The sequence below is a fragment of the Salmo salar genome, chromosome 13 (genome assembly GCF_965601325.2).
Source record: "Salmo salar chromosome 13, fSalSal1, whole genome shotgun sequence".
NCBI classification, from domain to species: Eukaryota; Metazoa; Chordata; class Actinopteri; order Salmoniformes; family Salmonidae; genus Salmo; species Salmo salar.
In genome coordinates this window covers 56,029,909-56,056,159 of record NC_138303.1, presented here as the reverse complement: position 1 = coordinate 56,056,159, position 26,251 = coordinate 56,029,909, and the positions used below count along the sequence as shown (strand labels likewise).

The window sequence follows — 26,251 nt, the reverse complement described above, 5'->3', positions numbered from 1 at the left end:
CAGAATGGATGACATGGTGACTTAACCCTGCACAATAAAGAGATGCAGCAGGGTGGAGGGGTGCCTAACACAGCACCACACATGATCACACACATACAGAAAGGAACAACATCAGCCAGGCAGAACAAGTGCACTCACACAACCTATCCCCGGAGAATTATGCCTTTTCTCTTTCAGCCTGTAAGACAATCATTCCAATTCCAAACAAAGTCCTATGAGGAGCAAGAGAGGCAAACTAGAAATTAGCAAATGAGGATGCAAACTTAATAACAGGCAGCCATGTTGGTAATTACCTACTCCATGGGTATAGAATGAAGAAACTTCTAAAAGGTTAATTGCTTTTCTGTCAGCAAGGCAGCTCCTCGCTACAGAGTGGCAGAAATGGAAATTGAGAGCGTGTCTGTTTTCTTTATATGAATCAGAAAAAAAACGTATATTATGTTTACTGTAAGAAATATGTATTACCCCCCCCCCCAAAAAAATTGCTAAATTCTAAAAAAATTAATAAGTCATGTTTTCATTAAAAACAAAGATTTATGGCAAGATTTATCCAAGTAAAACTGGTATCAGCCAAGCTGCAGCAACATCCATATGAGCATGACTGAAGCTTTGTTCTGTAGCTTTAAATCTCATCCTGCATCATAAGCTCCTTTAATGTAAAAACTGTTGGGAAACAGCACTGAGCTGTAGTTCCACCCATAAAATGACATTCATTTTCCCCCTCTATCCTCTACCTCCTCTTGCTTTTCTAAATGTGTTTTTATTTTCATTTTCTTCCCCGTCATTTAATAAGAGAGCTGATTCATAAAATTGAGTTCTAATTTACTGTGCAAACCTAACAGTATGCAAAAGACACCTCAATAAAACACAGAGACGTTGTTTTAGTATCATTCCTGAACAAAAACTGGACGACAGCTCAAGCCAACAAGACTCAGTTTAAACTTGAAAATCACTGTTTGAACGTGAAAATCTGCTCCAACTGAATGCTCTCTTTAAACAGGATGGGAACAGAGGAAAACACAAACACATGAAATGGTCTACATGCCTATTTGTTTCTCCAATGTTTAGGAGTCCAGGCAAAATAACAATTGCTGTAGATAATGACCCAGGTGTAGAATGTGTTTTATAGCCACCTCAGCTATCAAAGATACATGTAGAGAAAAGAGACAGAAAGCTGAGAGGGAATAAAAAAGGCTAAAAGCAATTACAGTTCAGAGGCAATGCAGGGCGAAATGGAAGCACAGCACAACAGCTTCCCGGGTCCGCTTGTTGTTGTTAGTGGTGCATGGCGATGTTGAAATTACTGCAGCTCAGATTCGCAGGCTACGGGCTAGAATGACAAGGATTAAAATAAATTGCCCAACATGAGCGGTGGGAACCTTGGAAAAACAATACGAGTAAAAGCATAAATGTCAATTTGGAATGATAAAAGACACAATCTAAACAGGGCAGGAGAAGCCTCAAGACAGCGCAAGGTAATAGAAATTGTGATTTTTACTGTGACTCAGCCTGCTTAAAAATAAATGAGGTGGCATGATTGGAAAGGGGGCATTTTTCTGTCTTCCACTCTTTTGTTAGTTCCACCTATCTATCTCTTCACACAAACCAAAGACAGGTGCAAATGTCTTCATTGAAACAGGCCCAAAGGTCAGTGTACTCATGACAGCTCTCGACGCCTCAACTAGTGGTGGACGCCTGCCAAGCTGAATGGGTTAACATTTGGCTTCGGCTGCAAATCGGTAAGAACGGTGTTATGGATATGCAAGACCCAGGATTCAGCTGAGGGTGTCCTGACTTCCTTTTCTTTCACTGCTAGTACATCATATCGTAATGGAGAATGGCAGGATTAGCAGAAGCAGTTTAATAAAAAAAATTCCCAGGGACTTCTGTTCAGTGAATAAACTTTATGTTGACAATTCTGTTGGGCGTTTCCAGAGCGATAGGATGGGTGGCAAAACAGACCCGCAGCAACACCACACCGAGTCAGATCAGTGATCGGCCATGCTTGAGAAGCCGTGGATCGTACCCCTACTCTTCTAAAAGAGCTGAGGATCTGGAACTGCCGAAGGACAGCTCAGTTTCAGAGCGCACTACTTAGCCCTGTCCCCTTGATCTTTTTCTTTCTTGGGGATTTAATTAAAAAGCAAGATTGCAGTACGTTAGTGCAAATGAAATACAGAGACATACTGATGGAGAGAAGAGGGGGGGATGAGAAGGAGGTCGTTTTTAAATATTCAGAGCACACTATTTCTCTGCCTCGGTCACTCATCTCCACTAATTAGACAATAATAACTGTCCAGCAGCAACAGACAGGGAGACAAGACTACTGCACATTCAACTTGAAACCCCTCCAAATCAAATACCCCAATGCTATGAAATTCCATTCATCACCAGAGAGATCTGTGGCATTAATCCAATTTATTAATACAAAATTTAAGACCAGACAAATTAATTTTCCTTTGGTAACAAAGGGTATAGAGAATGGAGTGATCAAACATTCAACACACCACACAAACCTCTAGTGATTTCCCTGCTGGAATGTTTTTCTACTTCCAAAACGCATAGACACCGGAAATCACAAGAGGAAAAAAAACAACAGATGAATAATGCATTGGTAGCATTAGTGCGCTAAGAGCCTGGGTCTTTCCAGGAGTAGCTACTGCGTCTGCCACTGCTCACATCCAGTTCTGGCTAAACCTTCCCAGAGAGTGTGTGGAGAGACAGGCCCCAGCAGGCACACATACAGTGCTGATGCTATCAACACCTCACTTCTCCCCCATGACACCTGAGAATGTGACGGCCTCAGGAAGAAAGACGGAGCGTACACAAGGTGCTAATGCTGTAGCATGGGTTAGCGCAAAAATTAGCAGGAGACTAACAATGCATACCAATTACGCACAGCCGGCACTGGGGATAAGCCACAAGCAAGGCTAAGAGTGGAGGCTTCAGGGGCAGACTATAGGTTTGAAGGCAATGTTTAGCATTTGTTTGGAGAGATTGCAACACTGCCACAATATGGAAGGCATATTATGCATACAAATATGATCATGGGAATGAAAAAGCCGTATAATGTAGAATTTAGGAGCAGGAAACGCAAAAATCAACAGTCGTCCAACTTCAACACACAGTGATTTAAACTGGGATAACAAAATATGCAATGAGGCTAGAGGAGTAGAGGGGACTGATGACTGAGTTGTCACAAGAATAAGGGAATCAGTCGATAACTGAATAAGGCACATGGGCAGGAAATCCAACTGAAATGAAATGTAACCTTAGAGAATAAAAAGCATTGCAATATGAAGGAAAAAAAATGGTTCCTTATCTGTTTCATCATTCAGCTTCTTGGTGGTTGTTGGTGAAAATGTTTCCCTTTGAGAGGTGATTGTACTAGAAAAGTACAGATGAGCATGAAACGACACAATGTGTGCAGATGGCGGGAAAAGTTACAAAGCAGCACATTAGAATGCTTTGTAGAGAACTTTAGCATCCTATTACAGAATACAGTATGTGAATTGTGTGCGCTCTGCATAGAGGAACCTCAATCAAAAACGAAAGCAGGATTCATTATCAGAAACAGGGAAAGAGATGCCAGAGTGGAAAACAACAGGCAATTAAAATATTATTTATTCTATCCAGCTACCTAAACAATGGAGGGGGGGAAAAAAGGAAAAGCACACTTGACAAAGGAGGAGATGCGTTTGAAATCTCAATGGAATTGATGACAAGGAAATCTTTAGATCTGTCATACCTCTAAGAGCTAAAAATACTCCTACGTTCCTTCCATGGAGAACATGAGGGCACAATGTCGACAGTGTTGATACATGTGCCTACCTGTCTAACAATCTGGGTTAATTGTGTTTAGTCGAAAATATCACTTCTGTTCTGACTCCAAAACAGGACGAGGTGAGAAGCAGAGAGTCATATCAAAGCATTTTATACAGCAGCACCAGGGCCATCAACTTCCATAAGGATGATATGCTGGTGATATGCCATTTCATGTCGTAGACGTACCACTTCGTGATACCTACAAGTATTGACACTTCCATGGGAAAAAAAATAATTCTATGGTCTTTTAACTGCCTGACTGACTTTGATAGATTTGATTTGATTTCTTGCATAGATGTTTTATTAACTGCATTGCACGTGATGAGTAAAAGCTGGTATGACATTTTCTAAACAATGTGGATATATATATATAATACGTATTTAGTTGTTTAGGTCAGAAACATATTGATTCACGTATTATAAAATCAATAACAGGAGATAATTTATCTTTTTTGCAATATTTGAATATGTACTTTGGATGTTAAAAGGGCCAATCGACAGCTGAAACAATACAAAAAAGCCTCCATTCCACCTCTGAGTCAGTAAAACGCTGAGGGATGGCTGGAGAAATGGAACCACTCTCAAATTCATACACAGACCTATGGATACAAGGACTGACCATCCATGATATCCAAATGATAGTTTTAACCATGTTTTGAGGTTATACAATGTTTGTTTACATTTGTTATTCATAAACAATCGAGTAAAGCAAGCTTATATTTTGGGATCTGACGGGGTACAACAGTTTAACTAAGCTCATGAGGCATTTATATGTTATATTCGTGATGAATCACTGGGTATATATCATTAATTTATAAGTCTGAATATGAATGAAGTAACTGCGGACTGCCCCTTTAAATTGCCATGGTCAAGTCAATAAAATACAAAAACATTTGCATTATTTTCTCTCTAAACGCATATTTGGACTTTTAAACAAAATACATAACATTTGTGACTACTTCTATTAAATAACTTGCCCTTACTTAACTATGTCTAGTTATTGAAAACGTATGAACAAAATGTAGAATTATATTAATTGTTTTTATAATGCAAACAATTTTAATTACGGTATGTACACCAAATATCGTAATTATGCACTTTTCTAAATTAATTAAATCGGTGAAAATCGAATTGAAAAATTCATCATACCAAGTACTGTGTAAAAACAAAAAGTTTAAATCCTAGTACATAGTTTGACTGTTTTCTTTTTCAAAGTATTTTTAGTTACTCCCTGTTGATGTGGTACATGATAGGTGAACAGTGAGAGATGCAATACTCGGTAATATGCAGTACAGCATATTTTAAGAGTAACGCACACATGTTGCACTAGAATACTGCCAGAGCAACATGTCGGCACTTAAACAGCATGAGTACTGAAAAATGGCACATACAGCATCTTCACCAAATTGCTAGCAGCCTCTAGTTGATGCATTTTACTGTTTACAAAACTACTCTGTCTTTCTGTGCCGATTCTTTTCCACATTTAGGCCTAACGCAAATGCAGCATGGAGAAATGTTACACTAAGACTCAAATCTCCAGAAATGCAGCCTCTTTAAGAGCAGAAGGCCATGCAGCAATACATTATCGAACACAATAATTAATAGGAACATCGTACACATAGCAGTATCTGTTGAAAACAAGAACCAATAAACTACCATAATGAAAATCTAATTGTGGATTCCCCAATCAATAACAACCATATCTGTCTTAAGAGGAGTAAACGTTTCACTAACCTATTGGGTGCCTCGCCATGATTGATGTGGCTCCTCTGAAAAGTAAACCAATTTCAGCCCTGATGCAAAGTTGATTGAAATTGGCTATAATCACGTTACTCTCAAATTCTGAACCCCCCCCCAACGGTATTAATAAAGATTTATGGCTGATTAAAGGACAGGCTAATCTAATTAAGACTAGACCTTGTTCCAGCAAAAAAAAACGGTTCCATCTGATTTTGCTAAATCCGATTTTCGTTTATCATATTGATATAACACTTACTGATTTAGATCCATAGAAGAGGAAGGAGGTAGAAGAGGAAGGAGGATGTATTCCCCTATTTCCCATCATGCGTCAGTATGTTGACTTGATTCTATGATTATTTGGGTTATTGGCAGGTATTGCTCAGAGTAGCTTTCCTGATTGCCTCCTCAGAGGGAATGGACTTCACGTGGAGCATTGGGGGTTCAGAAAGAGCCAGAATGACCAAGCACAGAGAATATATATTTTTCTCTCTGAGTTAGTGAGGTGTCACCTCAAGTCTATTCACAGAGGAAAAACACATGACCCCCAACAATGGGAGTCAGTGGCCTTTCAACTCAAAGGCAATGGGATGATGTGGATCAGAAGACAACTTAGGAGAAGGACAGACCCATTTCAAGGAGCAGGTCTATAGCCTGTCGCTACAGTGACTATCTGTTATCTGCTAATCGGCTCCATAGACAGGAACATTTGGTTAATGTAATATTCCTACTTGTATTATTCCATAATGTACTATTACTTTGTGGTACACAGACGCAGTGGGTTGGAAATATATATGTAAAGCCAACGTGACCAATGAGCTATACAATATGTATTCTTTTTGGGATCTGTGCTGGAATTCAAACGTAGGCTACAACGTCACACTGTGTGCATTTCAAAAATGCCATATTTCCGTGTAGGCCTAGGAGTTTTGCAACACTAAAAATATAAACAATACCATGTAAAAATTGCTATTTTTGGACTATTCATTACCTACAAACAAGTGCACTGGCAAGAAAAATACATAGCCAACAGTACACAAATTCATCAAGGGAAAATGTAGTACCAGAACTATTCAACATGAAACCACAAAAGCTGTGCTTCCTAGCCACATTTTAGAAGACATAAATATACAAGTATTACATCTTTAGTGTCGAACGTACAGTCAAAAAAAACATAAAAGAATGAGAGAAATCATCGGAAACCCAGACAAAGCCCCTTCTGTATCTCTGGCTACAAGCAGAGTCTCTGTTTGACATCGCAGTAATCGTCTCCAATCCTTTCCTTCCACCATTCTCACCCACTGAGGAGAATTCAGTCACCTAGGAACTCTCATTCTGAATACTGACGTGATTAGAAAGTAACAGCTGCATTCACGGTGTTTGGAACAAAAGCACACTCAAAGACGCACAATTTTCTTGCTTGTTCATGCTAGCGCAGAAAAAGGCAAAGCAATTACGGGCAGAAAATACAAAAATGAATTAAGTGGGCCTATTTCTTCACCATTCCTAATGACTAATGCTTTTTAATATTGTTTTTTGATAGACATTCACAGTGGGGGGCAGTTTCACAGATTGAACTCATTGAAATGAAATTAAACTCCAAATTCCCTCAATTCAACATCTTTCAAGCATATTTTTGCATTTCAGACTCAATTCAATACTTCTATGTAATACTACTTCAATTTAATAATACTTTATTAAACCCCAATTTATCCATTGTGATATTTATCAATTTCCAAAGCATTGATAAATTCACCAGTTTGCTTTTTTTGAACTGAAAATGAACACAGAACTTCCATTTTATAGATAATATATTCTTAGCCAACTAAAATCTATGCATTTTCTTTAAATACTAATGTACACTAACAAGCTTTCATCATTTTATCCAATAAACCACAGAGAAGAGTGGAAATATAAACCCTAAGTGTGTTCCTCATTGCATATGCAACCAGTCTCACAAGCACAGGTAGAAACTGAGTGAATGATAAGGGATTCATCATTTACTATGGAATGGTAGTTATTAATATGGAAATAATATGTTCTGATTCAAAGGAGCTGCTTTCAAAACTCCTTCCTATTTATGACTTTGGGTGGCATAAGAGCAAATAATTGTAAATTCATAATGACCACTTTCTTTGTTGTGTGAAAAATATTTGGAATTGCAGTATATCAATGAACTCAATCTTAGCATATACATTTGATTTTCTACCTGAAGCGAGTGAGTAATTAAAAAAAAATAGACTGAGGGTCATTATGATTTTAACATTACAAATGATCGTTGTAGAATGTCCTTCACCTTCAACGATATGGCATAATCGTTTACTATGCGCTTACTTTTTGGTTTTAAAACTAAATCTAAACTATTCAGAGATCTGTATCTATCCCTGAACCACAGTGAATAGAGAGAGAGATATTCCATGGTAGATGGCATATCTATGATACTTTACATTGGCTGGGGAAGGTCTTACCCGCAGAGGGGGGCTGGGGTGGAGGTGCGCAGGCCCGGAGTAGGTAAGAATTGGGGGAGAATTCGTCGTCAGGAGGGGGGTCCAACATGACATGGGGGGAGCCGCTGTCCAGCAGGGGCACTTGGCACTCCCTGATGGCTGGGGGGGCAGGATGGGGCGGGCCAGAGGGTGGAGGTGGGGCAGGGGGTAGCAGGCTGGACGAAGGTGTGGGAGGTAGGGGACGACCTGGGGAGCACACACACACACACAGAAGATGGAGGGCACGTGTTACTATGCACACTAGTATTGTAAGTTACAGGAGGACAATAGGCGGCGTCCTCTTTGAACATGAAGAAGTGCTAGAAATTACACAATCTCGTCTCCATGTCAATACAATGCTCTTTTAGACACACTGTCAATCTCTTTCATGGCTACCATTATTCATGTGTTCAAGCGGAGACTGTCAATTCCATCGGCAGCTCAGCCATAAAATAACGATAATGAAAGACGAGAGAAACAATTGAGAAAGAAAGAGATATAGAAAATTGAGAAGTATTACAGGGCTTTCAATTCCTTCAAATCGCTCTGATAACCTTGCTCTTTAATAGTAGCACACTGGAAGGAGGTCAACTTTGATGTCGTATGCAGGCTTTTAAATGAACCATCATGTAAGATATTTTATTTGCCTTGAAATAAGAACTCCTGCGTTTGACTCTGACCTTGAGAAATAAATAGTGAAAGCATATGAGTTTTCATTAGGATTCTTTGACGGTGCAGAATTTTCTTTATTTTGCCATAGTCACGAGGGATCTAGCTCCTTTTTATCTATTTTGCAACCAAACCAGATTGCACTGAGAAAATAACATTGATTTGCATGATTAAGCCTGCAGTAACACTAGAGTTCAGAAAAATGGTTGACCCCAACAGAAAACCCAAGGGGTAGCCTTATGTTTATTTTTGTTTCATCCTAAACCCTTTCTCACATCCTATTTTAGGCCATCAAATATTAGGTTTGTAAAGGGAACTATGTCCACTAACCACAAGTATTTAACTTGTGAAATGGGACATAAACTTGCTTATTAGGACATTTCAAGGAAATAACAAAGGTGATTATATTAATAATGTGTTTTGAGAATGATCAAAAATATATGATCATGCGTGGCCTAGAAATTCCATAAAATACTCATTCTTCAATAAAGACAATTTGTAAGCAAAGTACATTTATTCAAGGCTACCATTTCTCAAAATAATGATTGCTCCATTTTCTGATTTCAGTCAATTACAGTATTCCATTTAATATATTCTGTTTTTCCTACTTATGTCCAACACAGCAATGGAGAAACGAAGGCTGATTCCCTCCAAGGGGTTACTCCCACGCATCCATGGTGTCCTTTTAGATTAGCATGTTTTGATGCAGCTCATCAAGATCACAGACACATATATCAACCTTGCACCTTGTTGCGGTGTGATGGAATGGTGTCACCAAGGCCCTGTAACTGTCAGTACAAGGCAAAGCACTCCCAGCTAGTGTGAATACTCTCACTAATAACATGAGCACCACCACCCACTTTGCTCTGAGCAAGTCGGCAGATCCAACATCCACGGCTGCTTTGGCAAACGTGTCCTTGTATAGAGGCCGGGTGATTTTGACTTCGTGTCAGTTCTTGTCGTGTGTAGTTAAAAAAATGTTTAAAAGTGGCCTGCTTTTGCTGAATAATATATGCCTGCTTCAAAGTCCCGGAGTGGAAGACAACCATTGCATCACTAGCTTGCTGCCACACAGCACTCTTCAAAGCAAATAGGCTAGCAGAACATTGGAACGGGCGGTGGAGGGGAAGAGGACATATAGTACAGTACTGGGGAGCCAGAGAGTCGAGTGGCTGGATGGCGATAGAGGGCAAATCTCTCTCTAATGCTAAGGATTCATCCTCCTCTCCTGTCAACAACAGGCATTAGCCGCTATATCAGAACATCAACATAAACTAGGAAGGTTTTCTGAATGGAAGATCGGGGGATGAAATCGGTTCCTGTCACAGAGTATCAGAACAGCCCTCATTTCCTATTCCGGTGTGGACGTTTGGCACAGGCCTTCATTGTGGCTCATTTGGAGCCGTTATCGCCGTTTCAAGCCTTATCCTCCGCTGTTAGCGTTCCTGTCCTCTGAGTCACATAATGTGTTGGGAAGCAAACACACAGGGCCGCTGCCTCCCAGCCTCTCCTCTCTCCTCCTCGCTGACTCCTGCCGAGGCTGTCTACACACAGCAGGTATAGCTGTGACATTTGCAGAGATGTATCATATCAGTGTCCTCCTACATCACACACCAAAACAAAACTAGAGGACCAAAAGGAACCAGAGCTCCGCGCATCTGTCCTCTTTGTCACGTTTAACACGGCTCCAAACGCTGACATCAAGAAGGGGCAAGAAAGAAAGAGAGAGAGAGAGAGTGAGGACAAGCCAGCTCTAATGTGACAAGTCGACAAAGATTACTTCACAAAATGTCACTTGCAGAGACATCACACTACCTAACGTGCCTTGCATTACATATGAGCATCTGATTATGTTGGTATTTTGATTGCTGAGGGCTTTGATGTGCACCATAAATAGTTTAATATGCACCTCAAATGTAAATGAATGCTAAGCTTTTTATAATGTATTTTTGGACCAAGTAGTACAGTACTTTTCTTCCTATTGCCTGATATGTTTTAATTTTTTATTTAACCTTTATTTAACTAGGCAAGTCAGTTAAGAACAAATTCTTATTCACAATGACAGCCTACCCCGGCCAAACTCGGACGAAGCTGGGCCAATTGTGCGCCGCACTATGGGACTCCCAATCATGGCCGGATGTGATACAGCCTGGAATCGAACCAGGGACTGTAGTGACGCCTCTTGCACTGAGATGCAGTACCTTAGACCGCTGTGCCTCTCGGTGGGGGCTCCATAATGTGGGGGCTCCACATGTGGGGGCTCCATAAAAGCGCCTTTCTATCCCTCACTGCCCCCTCTCTCCTGGGCCAAGGCCTTTTCACGCAACAACATTCAGCGTGATCTGAAAAGAACTGGCTCCAATCGGCCTGACTCCATTTTGTCACGGCCTCTTTGTGTCATCACTCCCCATGACTGGGATGGCTCCCTGCTGCATCCTCAGCACATTCACAGCCCCAGTAGCCTCATGCCCAGGCACCATCGTTCACATGAAACCACACTTTATTTCTCAAATCATTTTCAACAGAATCCCACTCAAGGTGGGATGGAGACAACTCTATGGAGCATTGTGTGATTTCAATATCGGCTCAGTTGTTCAATTTCATTCGAGCAAATGGGTGAAATGATCCACCACAATGTGATATGGTGATGTATGTGTGCTATGATACATGAGATGACATGACACCGGCGTCACAACAAGTTGACCTCATCCATCAACTCCCTCCCTCCCTCATCAACCTAGCTACCCCTCCTCAACCCAACAGAAACACGGATGGTTTTGGAGTGTTTTCTAAATCCTGCAGCACAAACAACACAGCAGCCACCTCAGCAGCAAACCCACATCCCTCCTACTGTCCTGTGTGTGTCTCGCTGCTGATGTACAGATTAGCCCAGAACATGGCAATGTGGCACTGCAGGAGGGAGGCAAGAACCAAGACTTAGGCTCAGCTGCAAAGCACATCGGAAAACCAGACTTGAGCAATAATATCACCATCATCTCTCTTTCTATCCTTGTATGTTTCATTATAAAGACAGCTGGGAAACGGGTTAAGATGTGCTGACTCGGCTCTCCATCACACAGAACAAAGCTCCACTTAAAGATCCACTTCTACCATCAGCTGTTGCCTTTTAATATATGTACGGTATAAATTACTTATTACATCGCTGCCTTTGAAGTAGGATGCTTCCATTCAGGCACTATTTTTATCCGGTGTCGCAAAAGTAACAAAAAAAACGGTCTTACTTTTCTATACGCCGACTCATCCTCAACACCCCCCCCCCCCCCCCCCCCCCCCCATCTGGAGTCCTAAGAAGTCTTCGCCCTCACACAGGATCAAAGCAGTGAGAAATTAGATTCCATTCCAAACCAATGAGAGCAGCCTCTCCCCCCTGACAACACGTTCCGCATAAAATCACAGCTTTTTTTGTTTGTTTGTTTTCCTAGAACCTGCAAATCTGCATGCCTCAATTCTTCTCTCTCTCTGCCACTTTCTCACTCTCTCTCTCTGATTTTAGGGGTCTTGTGATCGTTCACTTGGAGAAAGTGTTTTTCCTATGCCACCAACCAAAAGCACTCATAATCCCAAAATAAGGGAATTACTCAAATGAACTGATGCCTTTGAAGTGGGGAGAGAGATTGTCAAAGACACACCATATTGCTTTGAGTTTTATTTGAAGCAGGTCTCAACGGTAATGAGTTTGAGTCACTGGCCTCAGAGGATGCACTTTTATCACAAAGACGCCACCATCTTCATTAATTTACTCAAATCAACATATTGCACTGTAAACATGTAATTTGAACCAAATTGAAAGACAACTAAAAGGCTTGTTAACAGACCAACCTGGTCTCAGAGCATTTCGTATTATTCTGTACGGAAATCCGAGACACTCCATTTAGTTTGATGTTACATTTTTATTTTATTTTACCTTTATTTAACTAGGTAAGTCAGTTAAGAACAATTCTTATTTTCAATGACGGCCTAGGAACAGTGAGTTCCTAGGCCTTGTTCCTTGTTCAGGGGCAGAACGACAGATTTGTACCTTGTCAGCTCGGGGATTCGATCTTGCAACCTTTCGGTTACTAGTCCAACGCTCTAACCACTAGGCTACCCCGAATACATTTTGGGGTAACCATACGAATACATTTCGTATGGTATGTATTCATTTGTGGATGTATTTCACCTATTTTGTATATGTTACAAATTTCAATTCAATTTCAATTTACGAATTAGCAAAACGTACAATGTGTTACAAATGTTCAAAACATACAATATGTTACCAATATACAAAGCACATGATATGTTAAAAATTCTAGCTAGGTGGCTAACATTAGCTACCTCGCTAACATTAGCTAGGCTAGGGGTTCATTGTTATGGTTAAGTTTCAGAGTTAGGTTAAAGAGTTAAGGTTAGGGGAAGGGTTAACTAGCATGCTAAGTAGCAAAAAAGTAGCAAGTAGTTCAAAAGTTGCTAATTAGCTAAAATTGTGCGTGATGATTCAAACTCACAATCTTTGGCAACCACCCCGATCCAACACCCTAATTTCGTTTTTTCCTTAAGTGACTATCCGTCTTATGTAACTATACCAAACATAACATATCATACTAAATTGAGTGTCATGGATTTACGTACAGAATAATACGAATTGCTCTAAACCACGCCGCCTCCTCCGTATTCTAAAAACAACGCTCCATTGGCTGTTCTAAATACTTTTTGACATCAACTGACACAAACCAAAGAGTTTATCAAATTGAACAACTCCTGTTTAATTGACATATTTCATATATTGGCCTATATTGGCCTTAATAATCATATTTAATTTACAGTTAAGACCTGAAGCTAGTTTAATTGGACACCTCCCTCTACAGCCGTCATATTCAACTCTGAACCCCGGAGCCAGTTTCACTGAGTTGTTGCAATCAGGTATGTAGGCATGCATGCTTGGGTTGGGCGGTATCCACATTTTCCTACCATCAAAGTTTCTGTACTATCCCAGGGTATACGGTATTATCGGAAATGCACACAAGGGGGAAACGCACCAAAAATATTTAGGCAACAGGGATCTTCATCCAGGAGGGAATTGAATGTCTCTAGTCTGGGTACCAGTCTTTTAGCTAACATTCCACTCCTTGCGAAACCATGTCATTGCCAAATAGACTGGCCTTTCGGCAATCTCAACGTTCAATATGCAGTTGGATTTAAGGCGGAGTTGGTGGTTGAAAATAACATTAATATTTTCCATGACATGTTGAGCCTCGAAAATATAATCATCAAGTCAAAAACAAACAGCTGTTAGCTAGACAAGTTGTTGTATTTTGAGGCTTAAAATCAAAGCAAATAGGTTTTGTGGTTTGCAGTATGTATTCAGAGAATTTACAGCTAGAATCTTTTGACAGACTGGTTTAGTCTGGATAAACAAAAAGTGGTTGCTTAGCAACCGGACACCAACGTGTTCTCTGGAGAGAAAAAAGTGATTGAATGCCAATATTTGGGTAATTGTTGTTATTGGATGATCGCTGTGAGGGTTATCGAATCAGGATCAACTCCTCTGTTCTCCTTGAGTTCATTAATGATAGAATGTTCATATTTGAATATGGCAGAAAGGTCAGGCTCTTTGGCAATGACAAAGGTGTTAGCTAAAGAGACTGGTACTCAGGCTGGAATGTCTCTGCTGTAACCAAGAAGTTAGCCATCTAGCCACTTAGCTAGCTAGCAAGTTAAAAAAACAACATAATTTTTTTGACACATCTTAGATTTCTTATAGTTACACATATAGTTATAAACAGTGGTCGGGATTGAAAATCATACTGTAGGTATTTCAGAATACCTCAGTATTCAGTATAAACAGTATATCGCCCAAGCCTAGAGCTCACACAAATTACACACACACGCTTGCAGACACACACACACACACACAGTCACACAACCCCCTCCTAAATCTTTATAGTGCCTTGTAAAAAAAATGTCAGAATGTTTTAGCTGAATCCCAGAGTCAAATGCCAGTCACATATTAGCCATCTGACAACTGGTAACATCAGTGTCCAGGGGGCCCTAAGTCTGGTCCTGGGGACAGCAGCAGGACACAGGTCATTAGTGAGCAGCAGCCCACTGGGCACCTTGACTGCACCAGGCTGCAAAGTGACCGGACCATTGCTGTGTGACACTCACCGCTAGGCCAGCCAGTAGTAGGATCAGCCCCACTACTCCAGGCTCTGGGATCAGCACACACAGCACACTGAGGCAAACGCTGCTCCTTTTTGCATCATCTGACCCCGAGGAGCAGGCTGGATGATGTTGTTCTGCACAGCTCCTCCTACAGAGCCCCACAGTGGATGTGGCAATACCCTGCTGCACTGACGCACACCACAAACAAATATACATGTGCTAGGCATTGTCTGTCTTTCCCTCTCCTACAACCCCATCCACGCACATACGTATGATGCACATTTACTTGGCTGTACTGTACGTAACGCCCAATCAGACATGAGCATGTACTCACTTCACTTAACACAGAAAAAACACTGCCTTGAAAAACTGAAGTGTGCTCCTTCCTTGGACAGTTCAAGGATAGTCAGTGATATACCTGCTCTTCACGAATACTGGAGTGTGTGTATCGAGCCTCTCCAACCAAAGGAAGTCATTAATATTTCTCGCTTATGAACTATGTTTTCTTTTCTAGTTGTAAATGAGATCCTTAGTGTTTAAATCATTCGTGTTTTTCCTATATTGCTAATACATTTATTACAAGTGTCATCAACCCAGCATTAACTATTCTCCTTTCGGCTAATCCATACACTGATAACAGTGAATGTCTTAGTAGGGTATCGCTCATTTTGACTTATTAAGTGAGAAATGGTTCAAAAGCCTATGCCCCACATATAGGCTGTCTAAGAATATAGCTTTAGAGTATTATAATCACCAAGTTAACCATATTTACACCTCTGAGAGATTTATAGTTTGGCTCCCACATAGTACCCTACATTTCCAACAATAAGCAAGCCTCATTTATAACCTTAACTCTCCGAGCAGCTCTCTCTCGCTACCTCTCTCTCCAGCTAGGACTTTGCAAACTTGGCAGATGCTTTGAGAAGGGATGCCTCCATGTGGTAAGGGCACATATCAGAATATATCAGGGCTGGGAATTGCCAGGGACCTCACGATATGATATTATCATGATACTTAGGTGCCGATGCAATATGTATTGCAATTCTCACAATTCTATATGTATTGCGATTTGATATTGCGATTTTTATTTTGATCGGCCACGGAAATAAAAGTGATGAAATCATGTTGGCTCACTATTTAAAAACAAGATGAAGAACAAGCTATAGGATGACAAATCAAGTTTTTTTTGGCGTATCGATTTTTACAAATTGATACTTGGAGTCAAATATGGATATAATATCGTCCAAAACAAATATTGTGATATGTAACTCTATCACTCCCCCCCCCCCATCACTAAAATATATTAGATAATGCACTATGAATTGGACCGTCCAACATGTCAATTAGTAATGACATTATCAGCCTTTGAGACATGGGAACTGAGTTGACCTGAAAAGAGGCAGAGAAGGAAAATGCAGCTCTGCTAAATAAGAATATTGCCTAGTGACACGAAACACAGACAGTGATGAAAACACTACTATGTAGATAGTAGTTATGATAAAAAGGAGAAAAAGAGGCACGAGTGTTACAGCCCTGTAAAGATAGAACATGCTAATGAGTATGTGTCTAAAGTTTATATATATATATATCACCCTCCCTGAAAGCATTTGTGTAAACACTTTATGTAGGCCAAACAAGAGCTGTGGAAATCCACTATAAAAACATTACCAGCCAAAATCCAGAACATATAAAAAGTATTAGTATCTTCAAATTCAAAACGCATCACAGGGCATGTCCTAAAATAGATATAAGAAGATGGTGCAATACATGTTGATGATTAGTAAATCAGATTCTCAGTGGTAGATGAATATTTGGTTACATATACATTTTCCTGAGACTGACAATTACCAAAGAATGCTAAAACACAAATATTTAATAACAGGTGGACTATATCAGAAAATTCTGATTATCTGAGGAAGAATGTAGAATAACTTAGCATTTTAAACTGCCAACCACTCCCCCTTACTTTGATTGCAATCAGTTGTTCTGGGAGTGTCCCTAGACTCCATTAAAACGTCACGATTATTCTAACAACAAAATCAAACAACGTTCATCAACCTAATTAAATGCACACACACATTTAAAATGCCCTTAGAGTGTAGATGATGCACAATTTCGATAACATATCAAAACGAAGTTCATAAATTGCATATAGGTTACTTAAGACGCTTCAATTATGATAAAGTGGATACATTGTTAATGTGATGTAAAATAAAACAATTATATGAAAAGCAATCAGGTGTTGCTAGATGAAGCCCTAATACAAAATAGATTGCCTACAGCTCTAATCCTACACTACATCATAGAAAGCAGATGTTGGAATGATTTATTCCAAAAGAGGCTGACATTATCACGGGATGGGAGTCAGAATTCAGACCAAAATTCAGTTCCAAAAAACTCAACGGGCTGAAATAGGATATCTCACGACAGATGCACCCCCATATGTCAACCAACTTTAAAACCATATCCAGAGGGAACACAAGAACCGCATAATATTATTTTAACAGCATCCAGGCATAGTTGAATGAGCCACACACAGCAAGAAAGATAAGTCGATTTATTCGGCTTACCTTTGCTTTTCACCATGTTGCGAACTCGGCTTCTGCTCTACTCATGCAAGGGAGGTAGACATTTTTCCAGCATCAGCAAAGAGCGCCGTGTTCTGTGTCGGCTACACAGACTTGCACCAAGAGAAGACAGTGAAAGGCGCGAAACTGAGGTTGTTAGCATCCGCGGCAGTAGCGTGTAGCTTTGTCTGGTTGCTGATGTGTTCGCATCGAAACGAACAGACAGACATCCAACTTAAATCTTCAGCGCTACAGTGCACTAACGTTACCATGAATTACGCGCAGGCAAACTGACAAAGAGCCATGCAGTTAGTGTACAGTACAAATGTTGCAGAGGGGCGGGCTGGTGCGTAAAGGTGAGCTCATGGTGTCATTATAGGGAGTGGATTGGTCTGTACCTCCCGTGTGGTCAACTAGGCAACTCCTATCTCTCTCTTTGTTATGCTGCCTTTGCAGCAAGTGTCTCAGGTATACATTTAGTGCCATTATGCTCTCGCTATGGGGTCAGTCAAATTGTGTTTAGATCATCATGCCATGCACCATAAGGCTTTTACGGATCCGTCTCCAGCTCTCCACTCCTACAGGCTACACACACACGATTATGAGCCTTTAGAATACCCTCCAGTGTACGGTATTGTACAGCTGACATGGCAGTGTTCCTCTAGTATGGGTGAATTCTCCATGGCATGCTGCAGTTGCCCAGACAGACTGGGGAAAAGGGTGGTTTTCATGTTGAGAGTCTGGGGGTGCCACCCATATAGTGTGCCATCACTGATAGGCTATCATCTCCCCGATTCTTTTACATGTTAAATAACAACCTTCTGCCTGTGTGTCTACCTATATATTCATGTACAATATATTGCTGAATATTACAAACCATGTCCATGAAACCAAATGATCAATAGTCCAGAAGTAGATTCATCTGTGTCTGTTAAACCAGTTCCAAACCACTGTCTCTGTAGTCCAGAAACCCAGTATTCTAAGGATAATCAGTGCATTTGATACAATTCTAGTTCTTGATGTATGCTAAAAAAAACAGATTCAAGCCTAGTTCTGGAAACATATAATAGCCTGTCTGTTGTTCATTCACTGTGTGTGTGTGTGTGTGTGTGTGTGTGTGTGTGTGTGTGTGTGTGTGTGTCTAAAGTGAGATTGAGATGATCAAATCTGTACAATGTCCATTGTTCTATCTTTAGACCACAAGAGATTAACAAAAAGGAAACTTACACCAAGGAACCACTTACAAGCACAGTGCCGCTTTGCTTCGGTTTCAACAGCTTTGCGCTATGAGGTGAGGAAATATCAACTACACTTTCCTCCCTTTTAATATTTTTGTTGTGACGCTGAGCATAGAGCATCAACCCACAGTTAAGCAGAAGTGAGAATAAGTAGTAATCTAATTAGTGCTAATTCAGAAACTGTCTTTGCTAAACCCGCATTTCTGGGCAGCTCTGTTTACTGTGTGGCAATACTTTGACTGCTTCCAGGAGCCTCCCTATTGTACAGCGACACTACAAAGCGCCAGCGCTTCCCACGCACGGGCATCCGTCCTCATTACCCACGGCAGTTCTCGACTGCCAGAGCTCACAAAGAGCGCCATGGCGCAGAAACTCAGCTGTGCCACAGAAAGACGCCGGCACTGGAGAGTTGGGGTTGAAACAGAACAATAGTAGAGGCAGAGGGAGAGAGACAGAGAGAAGGAGAGAGGGGGAAATAGAGGGAGAGAGGAGAGAGCGAGGGAGAAATAGAGGGAGATAAGATGTGGAGGCAGTGTTCTGCCCTTTGTTGTTTCCCTGACAGGAAAAAAACACATGGAAATTGGGGAAGAAAATTTATGAAAATGCATCCGTATCCCAGAGGCCCCAAACCCTGGACCCAGCTGCACTCACACTCCACAGCCTTACAGAGCTAAAACAATGGAGGCAGACCTTTGTTTAGCTCACAGCATTCAAAGCTGCAGGCATGCAGATTGTACAGTACGTCACCCAATAACAAAGGCAAAACGCACACATGTGCACATACTACACACAAGCACACACACAAAAACGTACACACAGTGACACCTAAGACACTCCGGGCTCCCTCCTGAGATTGTGTAGCCCTGCTAAAACATGCTGTCACTCGCAATTCTCCCCAGTGCCCCTTAGAGGTGAGAGCTGGCCTTTCCCCTCTCACAGCATACTTAAATGAGAGAAAATGAAAGAGCCCAGCCCAACTCTATGGGGTTTCTTCACACTAAGCTATCAAGGCTCGCTCCATGAACACATCAACAAACAGTTTAACCTTAGCCTAAAAATAACAGGGCAAAAAACACAGCTCACACACACATGCACGCACACACACACACACATGCACGCACACACACACACACACACACACACACACACACACACACACACACACACACACACACACACACAGAAACATATACCCAAGAGGGCCATTTATCAAAAAATGACATAAAATCCATTTAAATTCTATTAGAATCTGCTGCAGTATGATACTGTATATACACACCAGTGTTATTTCACCCAGCAATCCCTTCTGACTCCACCTATTGCCAGCATGAATCTCTCCATACACTGAACAAAAATATAAATGCAACATGTAAAGTGTTGGTCCCATGTTTCGCCCAGCCACTTCGCACAGCCATTGAAGAATGGGACAACATTCCACAGATCACAATCAACAGCCTGATGAAGTCTATGTGAAGGAGATGTGTTGAACTACATCAGACATATGGTGGTCACACCAGATACAGACTGGTTTTCTGATCCACACACCTACCTTTTCTTAAAGGTACAGTATCTGTGACCAACAGATGCATATCTGTATTCTCAGTCATGTGGAATCAATAGATTAGGGCCTAATGAATGTATTTCAGTTGACTGATTTCTTTATATGAACTGTAACTCAGTAAAATCTTTGAAATGATTGCATGTTGTGTTTACGTTTTTGTTCAGTATAGTAGAATACATACTCCAAATCGTGACTGAACAGATAATATAATCATTTAACTCTCCTCTTTAACACACATATCAATAGTTACAGAATGTAGAAAACTATTCACTGCTTCACCCAGAGCTGAGAATTGATTTGCACTGCAAACAATAACAGACGTTTTCCAATTTGTTGATGCAAACGATTTCAGAAAGCAATTAAGCATTTTTCCCCGAAACATATTCAAATGAGTTATTTTCTCCTCTCGTAGGGATGTTTAATCATGAGCACTTTTAATCAGGTGGGCTGGCAGATAGGTCTCGATCACCATCATGTATAAACTGGAAATAAAGACAAAGGCCCGCATTTGTTTCAATCAGGGTGGAACAAAGCCCTGTATCGCTTCCAAATTGACTTAGGGGTGCTCAGCTTTTCACTGGGAGAAAGTTTGTCCCACATTATGTAAAATGAATTTCTTGACGTGAGTTTGTGCCCCCAGGGGGAGTGGGCTGTTTGCGGAGGAGCAGTGACTGGAACCAGAACATTACCCACACTAATGAACCTCTCAGGTGTTCACAGGATCCAGGGATGGGAAGGAGAAGGATGGGAAATAAAAACAGGGTAAACACAGCGGGTAAATTGAGCAAAAGCAGTGCAGTTAACACTATGGCCCTGTAAATCCAGTCAGTTCAGAAAGCTATGCATTCCTATGAACACGTTTCATGTCCCATTCAAAAAGGAATGGACAATAACCTCCTGTACAGACTGCTGTAGTGCTGGTTCTGGACTCTCCTCTATCTGTCCTTGTCACTCCTGAATACACACACATACACGTGAAACCATCACTTACCTTTGCTGCATATGGAATCAACCCGTTGGAAATGAATGTTACACTGTTACAATGCTACAACTACTACTGCTTAATTGCTATAACAAATTAAGAAGGGGATTACATTTTAATCCTAAAAATAATATTTCAAGGGCAAAGGATCCTGACCTGTGATTTTAATTGTTCACTGTAGATTTTTTTTCACAAAGCCATTGGACAGCTGGACATTTTGATAAAAAAAAAAACATATCTGTAATGTAAAATTAATTTCAGGGATATGAAACAGAACAGTTGCGTCTATCTGTCCTCTACAGCGTCTTGCTCTCCTTGCCGGAGTCTGTTTTTTTTTTTTAAATATAGGTGGGCTCTCAGTCATGCTCTGCATTCTCTTTTATGCCCCTAACTCTGCAACACACTCTCATTCTAGGATGTGTGTCTGTCAAAACAGCACCGCTGGGTATTCTCCACAGAGAGAGCCTTTGAAAGTGCACCAGATCCATCCTCCCTATTACCTCTCTCAGTGGGAAGTGGAGGAGACGGAAGAATGTTGGTGCAGTGTCAGCGAGCGGATTGTTCGCATTTCCCCCCAAAACCTATCCCCACAGGTGTGTCAGTCTCTATTTAAATTCTCGTTATCTGCCTCGCTCTACCTTTTTGTTCTATATGGCGTGGCATAACATTTACTTTTGGTGGGATTTGTTTGTTTACATTTCACATGTGTGTGGAGTAATTCCTCTTTTCAGCCCCTTACCGTGCAAAATGTCCTTGCTGTGAACTGCTCCCCAATCAAATGTCACAGGAAAGACTCAGCAGTGAGTTTTTATCCCTCTCTTTCTCTTTTAAATTGAAATTTTCCATCAGATAACCTGACCTAATTTGGTTTCTAGCTGGTCGTCCCCAATGACGTCTAAATGCAGTTATCAGCAATGTTTCAGTAAACAGCAGCAACGGTCTGATAGCACACAACAGTCAAGTAAAAACATGTACATTTGCATGTATTCAGGCTGCATTAACTGTTGTCATACAGAACTGAATTACGTAACTTGCATCCACAGGCCACGGAGACCAGACCGCTACTGAATACCTAATATTGTTGCCGCCCAATAGTTAAAGCTTGTAAGGAATAGAGAAGGACAATTTATGCAGTTTATGACTTTACTCAGTACTATGGGTTCCTCTGTACCAGGGGAGTACGGCTCCAGTCCTGCAGGTCTGCTGCTTTCATCGTTTCACATTTCAATCAGCAAAATGATAAGGCATGGGAAACCAGGTTTGATTACCATCCAATCAATGCCTGTCACTGATTAATTATGTGCTGAGGCTAAACAAAAACCAGCAGACATTGCAGTCCTACAGCAGTGGAGTTGTATAATCCTATTCTATGTCATTGCCAATACTTGTCCTGTAAACATCTGAGGCGGTAGGAGGGAGGGTCGGTAGCAGGAGGAGAGGCAAGGCAGCAGTAAGCCAATGTACGGTTTTACTTGCTTGCTTTCCCAATATCCTCGTATTCATGCTCAGAGAGCCCAGCTTTTTCCTCAAAGTACCTGTCCCTGTTCATTAAATTTCACTTAGCAGCTAAGGACCATCAGAGGTGGAGCCACTGAATCATGGCCTTCTATCTGGAATTGGCGAGAAAAGCGAAGCAGCGGGAGGTTTCCCCCAGTCACTCAGGCGGATGGCCAGTCCCTGAGCTTATTAGGAGAGGAAAAGGGAGGGAGGCTGAACGGAGAAATGGAGGTGCAGGCTGACAGAAAGCTCAAGAGACAGTGAAGGGCACAGGGAGTAAGGGTGGTGTGTGTGCAACACTGAATTAACCACTGTGAATGTGTGAGATCTTGCTGCCAAGTGCCGTATGGAGGTAGCAGAGCAGCCAGGAGGTTGTTTCAGAGGTAATGTGAGGACTTACGCTGCAGGAGGCATGCTAAGGTGTAGGTGTCATTTTTTTCCAGCTATGATGGAAAGAGATGGCTACGCCAAAAAACGAGAGAAAGAAAGAGAAATCAACAGAACAAAAAGTGTTGAACATTCTTTCTTTGTGATGGAACTGTTCAAAATATTTATTTGGTTTTTCTAGGATTATTTTTCACATGAATATATTCCATTTCCACCGTGTGCTGTACTTGAACCTAGGGTTCCGCTCAGTTTTCCGTACCGAAAAGCATAGTCAGTGTACAGCGGCATTGTATCCGTTGTGTAAAAGCTCCGCAATTAATTTTGACCGTGCAACTTTAAAGTCAGAAGAAAGTTAAGTCCTTGACAGTTTGCACAGTGCAATTTATCAGATGAATTGAATTCAGCTATTCTAACCAGTCCGGACAGAGAGGTGTGTGTGTCTGATTAACCCTGCTGTTGTCCAATGAGCCTGTGTACATGGTACACACCCCATCCTCCCACCCATCCCAGTGTCATTAAAAGGAGTGAGTCACCGAGCTCACCTGCGCTACACTGCTGCTGCCAGCTGTTAATAAAGTGCTTATTGGATTACCTTCCCTCTAATGAAGTAATTTAATCAGGGGACACAAAGCATGAATAAGCCCGGTTCCTCCAGGACATCTAATGTCCACCTCTGGTCTAAAAGCTCAATATCTGGAGCAAGACAGATAGATTTTATTGAGTGCTCTTACTTAGAAAAGCAGTCATGTCCGTGCTGCCATTTTGGGTGCAGGATCAGTGACTGGAGCCAGAAAAGGTATATGCCAGGGTAGACTGATACCGGCATGGTCAGTCTGGACACACATGCTCTCTGGCGTTGGATATTCAGCCTGACAAATGCTTCAACAGTTTTTTTAATCTCAGTCACTTCACCAGCAATAAAGGCTTAAGAACTGTAGGCTGATACAAACAGCATATGGAAATACCTCTGTGTTATGTAAAAATATGCAGATACCGTGTGAGCCACGCTCCACATCAACAGGCAAATCTCAAACAAATCAGAGCTAAACCCACACATATGTTTCCACGCCCTGTTAAGAAGACATTAAATCACCATAAAGGCTTTTCAAATAATGCAATACACATTATTACAATACAATTAAAGTAATGTGTTTACTCCTTCAATATTTATTTGGAAATGCCTCCTGTTTAATACAAAGACTGCCAGAGCACCAGAGCTGCTGCCATCCAGGTCTAGCCGGCAGCTTTGAAACGTTGCAGGACCATGTCCTAAGTTCCCATGCTGCCCCATCACCCAGGGAGGGGAAGTGAACCCGAAGATCTGAGACAGGATCAGGAGAAGCAGTGAGACACACTGTGGAGAATCAGATTACTGGCACTGCTCTGCCAGAGTCCTGCCCCTGTTTTATCCCATTACAGCAATATGTCTGAGTACTGGATCCTCTTTCTGCAGCAATTACAAAACCTTTAGAGAGATAAAATGCCCATTTCTTCATGGCAAACGCCATCCATCAAACATTTAGTCTCCTGAATGTGAGAGAGTTTTTGTGGTTCCCTGCTCACATTTGTAAACTGTGCGGTTTCTCCACAGCGAGGACTTCCATTCACTGTCACATTATCTTCCTAATGGATGTTTACATAGGTCTTGTTGCTTTCTATCAACACATGCATATACACGCAACACGCAACACAACAATACAAACCCTACTACAAATAACATAATAAACACATGAAAGCATTCCAGGTTTAGTGGCTTACACAACACAACAGATCAACATGTCTAAAACCCTACAGTTTCCTATACATATTTTCAGTGGCGTATGATTTGTAATAAATCTCGACTGGATGGAAAGGAGTGGAGTGTCAGGATACAAAGTGGCTTGCCCTAGGCGTCGATAGGAGAGGGGAGAGAGGGAGGGATGGATGGCGGTGGGGGGGGGGGGGGGGGGGGGGTAGATGGAGTGAGGGGGCTGTAACACAGCCAGATTGGTTGAGAGAGTGACACTGAGGGGAGCCAGGCGGCAGGGCTGATGAGATAGGATATGATGTGCCCTTGCCAGCTGTGAGAGTTTAATTAAAACCTGGAGTCACACCACCACACACAGAGAGAAAGGGAGAGAGAGAGAGAGAGAGAGAGAGAGAGAGAGAGAGAGAGAGAAGAGAGAGAGGGGCGGTGAGACAAAGGGAGATAGGGGGGATAGACAGACAGAGGGAGATGAGAGAGAGACAGACAGAAAAGAGGAGAGGGAGAGCAAGACAGAATGCCAGACAGAGAGATGAAGGGAGAGAGAGGAGGACACTCCAAAACAAATAGCTAAATTAGAAAGGGAGAGTAATGGGGCCGGGGTGCTAGGTTGTTAGCGACGTGGGAGGGTGGGGGGGGGGGGGGCACAGGGACGTCATAGAAAGTGCAGCACACAGCACATTAAGGACAGTGATTCACTCCACTAGTATCTTGCTGCTGACTCCAGGATGTTAATAAGGGCCTGTGATGGGGCTTGTTAGTGGCTAACGAGCCATGGCACTGATGTCACCCCGCGGACCAAAAACAGGGAGAATACAGTCTCCCATACCTTGGAGCCAGAGATAGATGGGCTTCTTGATGGGTAGTCCTGTCATATACTGATTCAAAGCGGTCTGTCTGTACCCATGCAAGCGTTAGCTGATTCTCGGGAAAGAGAATCAAGATCCAAAGACTGGTGTTGAGACTAGTTTGTGAAATAAAAGACGTGACAGATATAACTGACAATTACCTTTGAGTATACTGTATACCTATATGCTATATGTGTACCTGGGAAACAGGACACTGCTCTCGGGAAGTGTTAGTGAGAAAGCTCTATCCATCAACAACCTGTTCCAACATGTAACAGTCATCTTGTCATCTTACAGTCCTAACACAGCCTTCCAGCTGAGGGAGTGATGAAGAGAGAGAGAGACAGAGGAAGAGAGGAAGAGAGAGAGAAAGAGAAAGAAAGAAATGACAGGGCAAAGGGCAGGATTACAAGAGACAGACTGAGGAGAGAAAATAGGACAGAATCTAAAGGGTACAAGAATAGGCAAGATCTATCTAGTGATGCACTGACCCTGAGGCCAGAATAGAGGATAGAGGGTGAGAGAAAGTGGGGGATGAGGGAGACAGG

General features: G+C 41.6%; 1 protein-coding gene across 3 annotated transcripts in view; it reads right to left on the bottom strand.

Moving 5' to 3' along the window:
- LOC106567418 (teneurin-2) overlaps nucleotides 1-26,251 on the bottom strand; it is a 132,539-nt gene that overhangs the window by 60,041 nt on the left and 46,247 nt on the right. Inside the window, exons 1-2 of one of the 3 annotated variants that reach the window (XM_014136638.3) lie at nucleotides 17,450-17,803; nucleotides 8,031-8,255 (exon numbers count right to left, since the gene is read on the bottom strand). In XM_014136638.3, coding sequence (XP_013992113.1) covers nucleotides 8,031-8,255; nucleotides 17,450-17,465 — 241 coding nt within the window. In that variant the 5' untranslated portion in view covers nucleotides 17,466-17,803. Of the gene's footprint in view, nucleotides 1-8,030; nucleotides 8,256-17,449; nucleotides 17,804-26,251 lie in introns of those variants that run through there. The other 2 variants (XM_014136636.3, XM_014136640.3) reach the window with 2 other exon arrangements.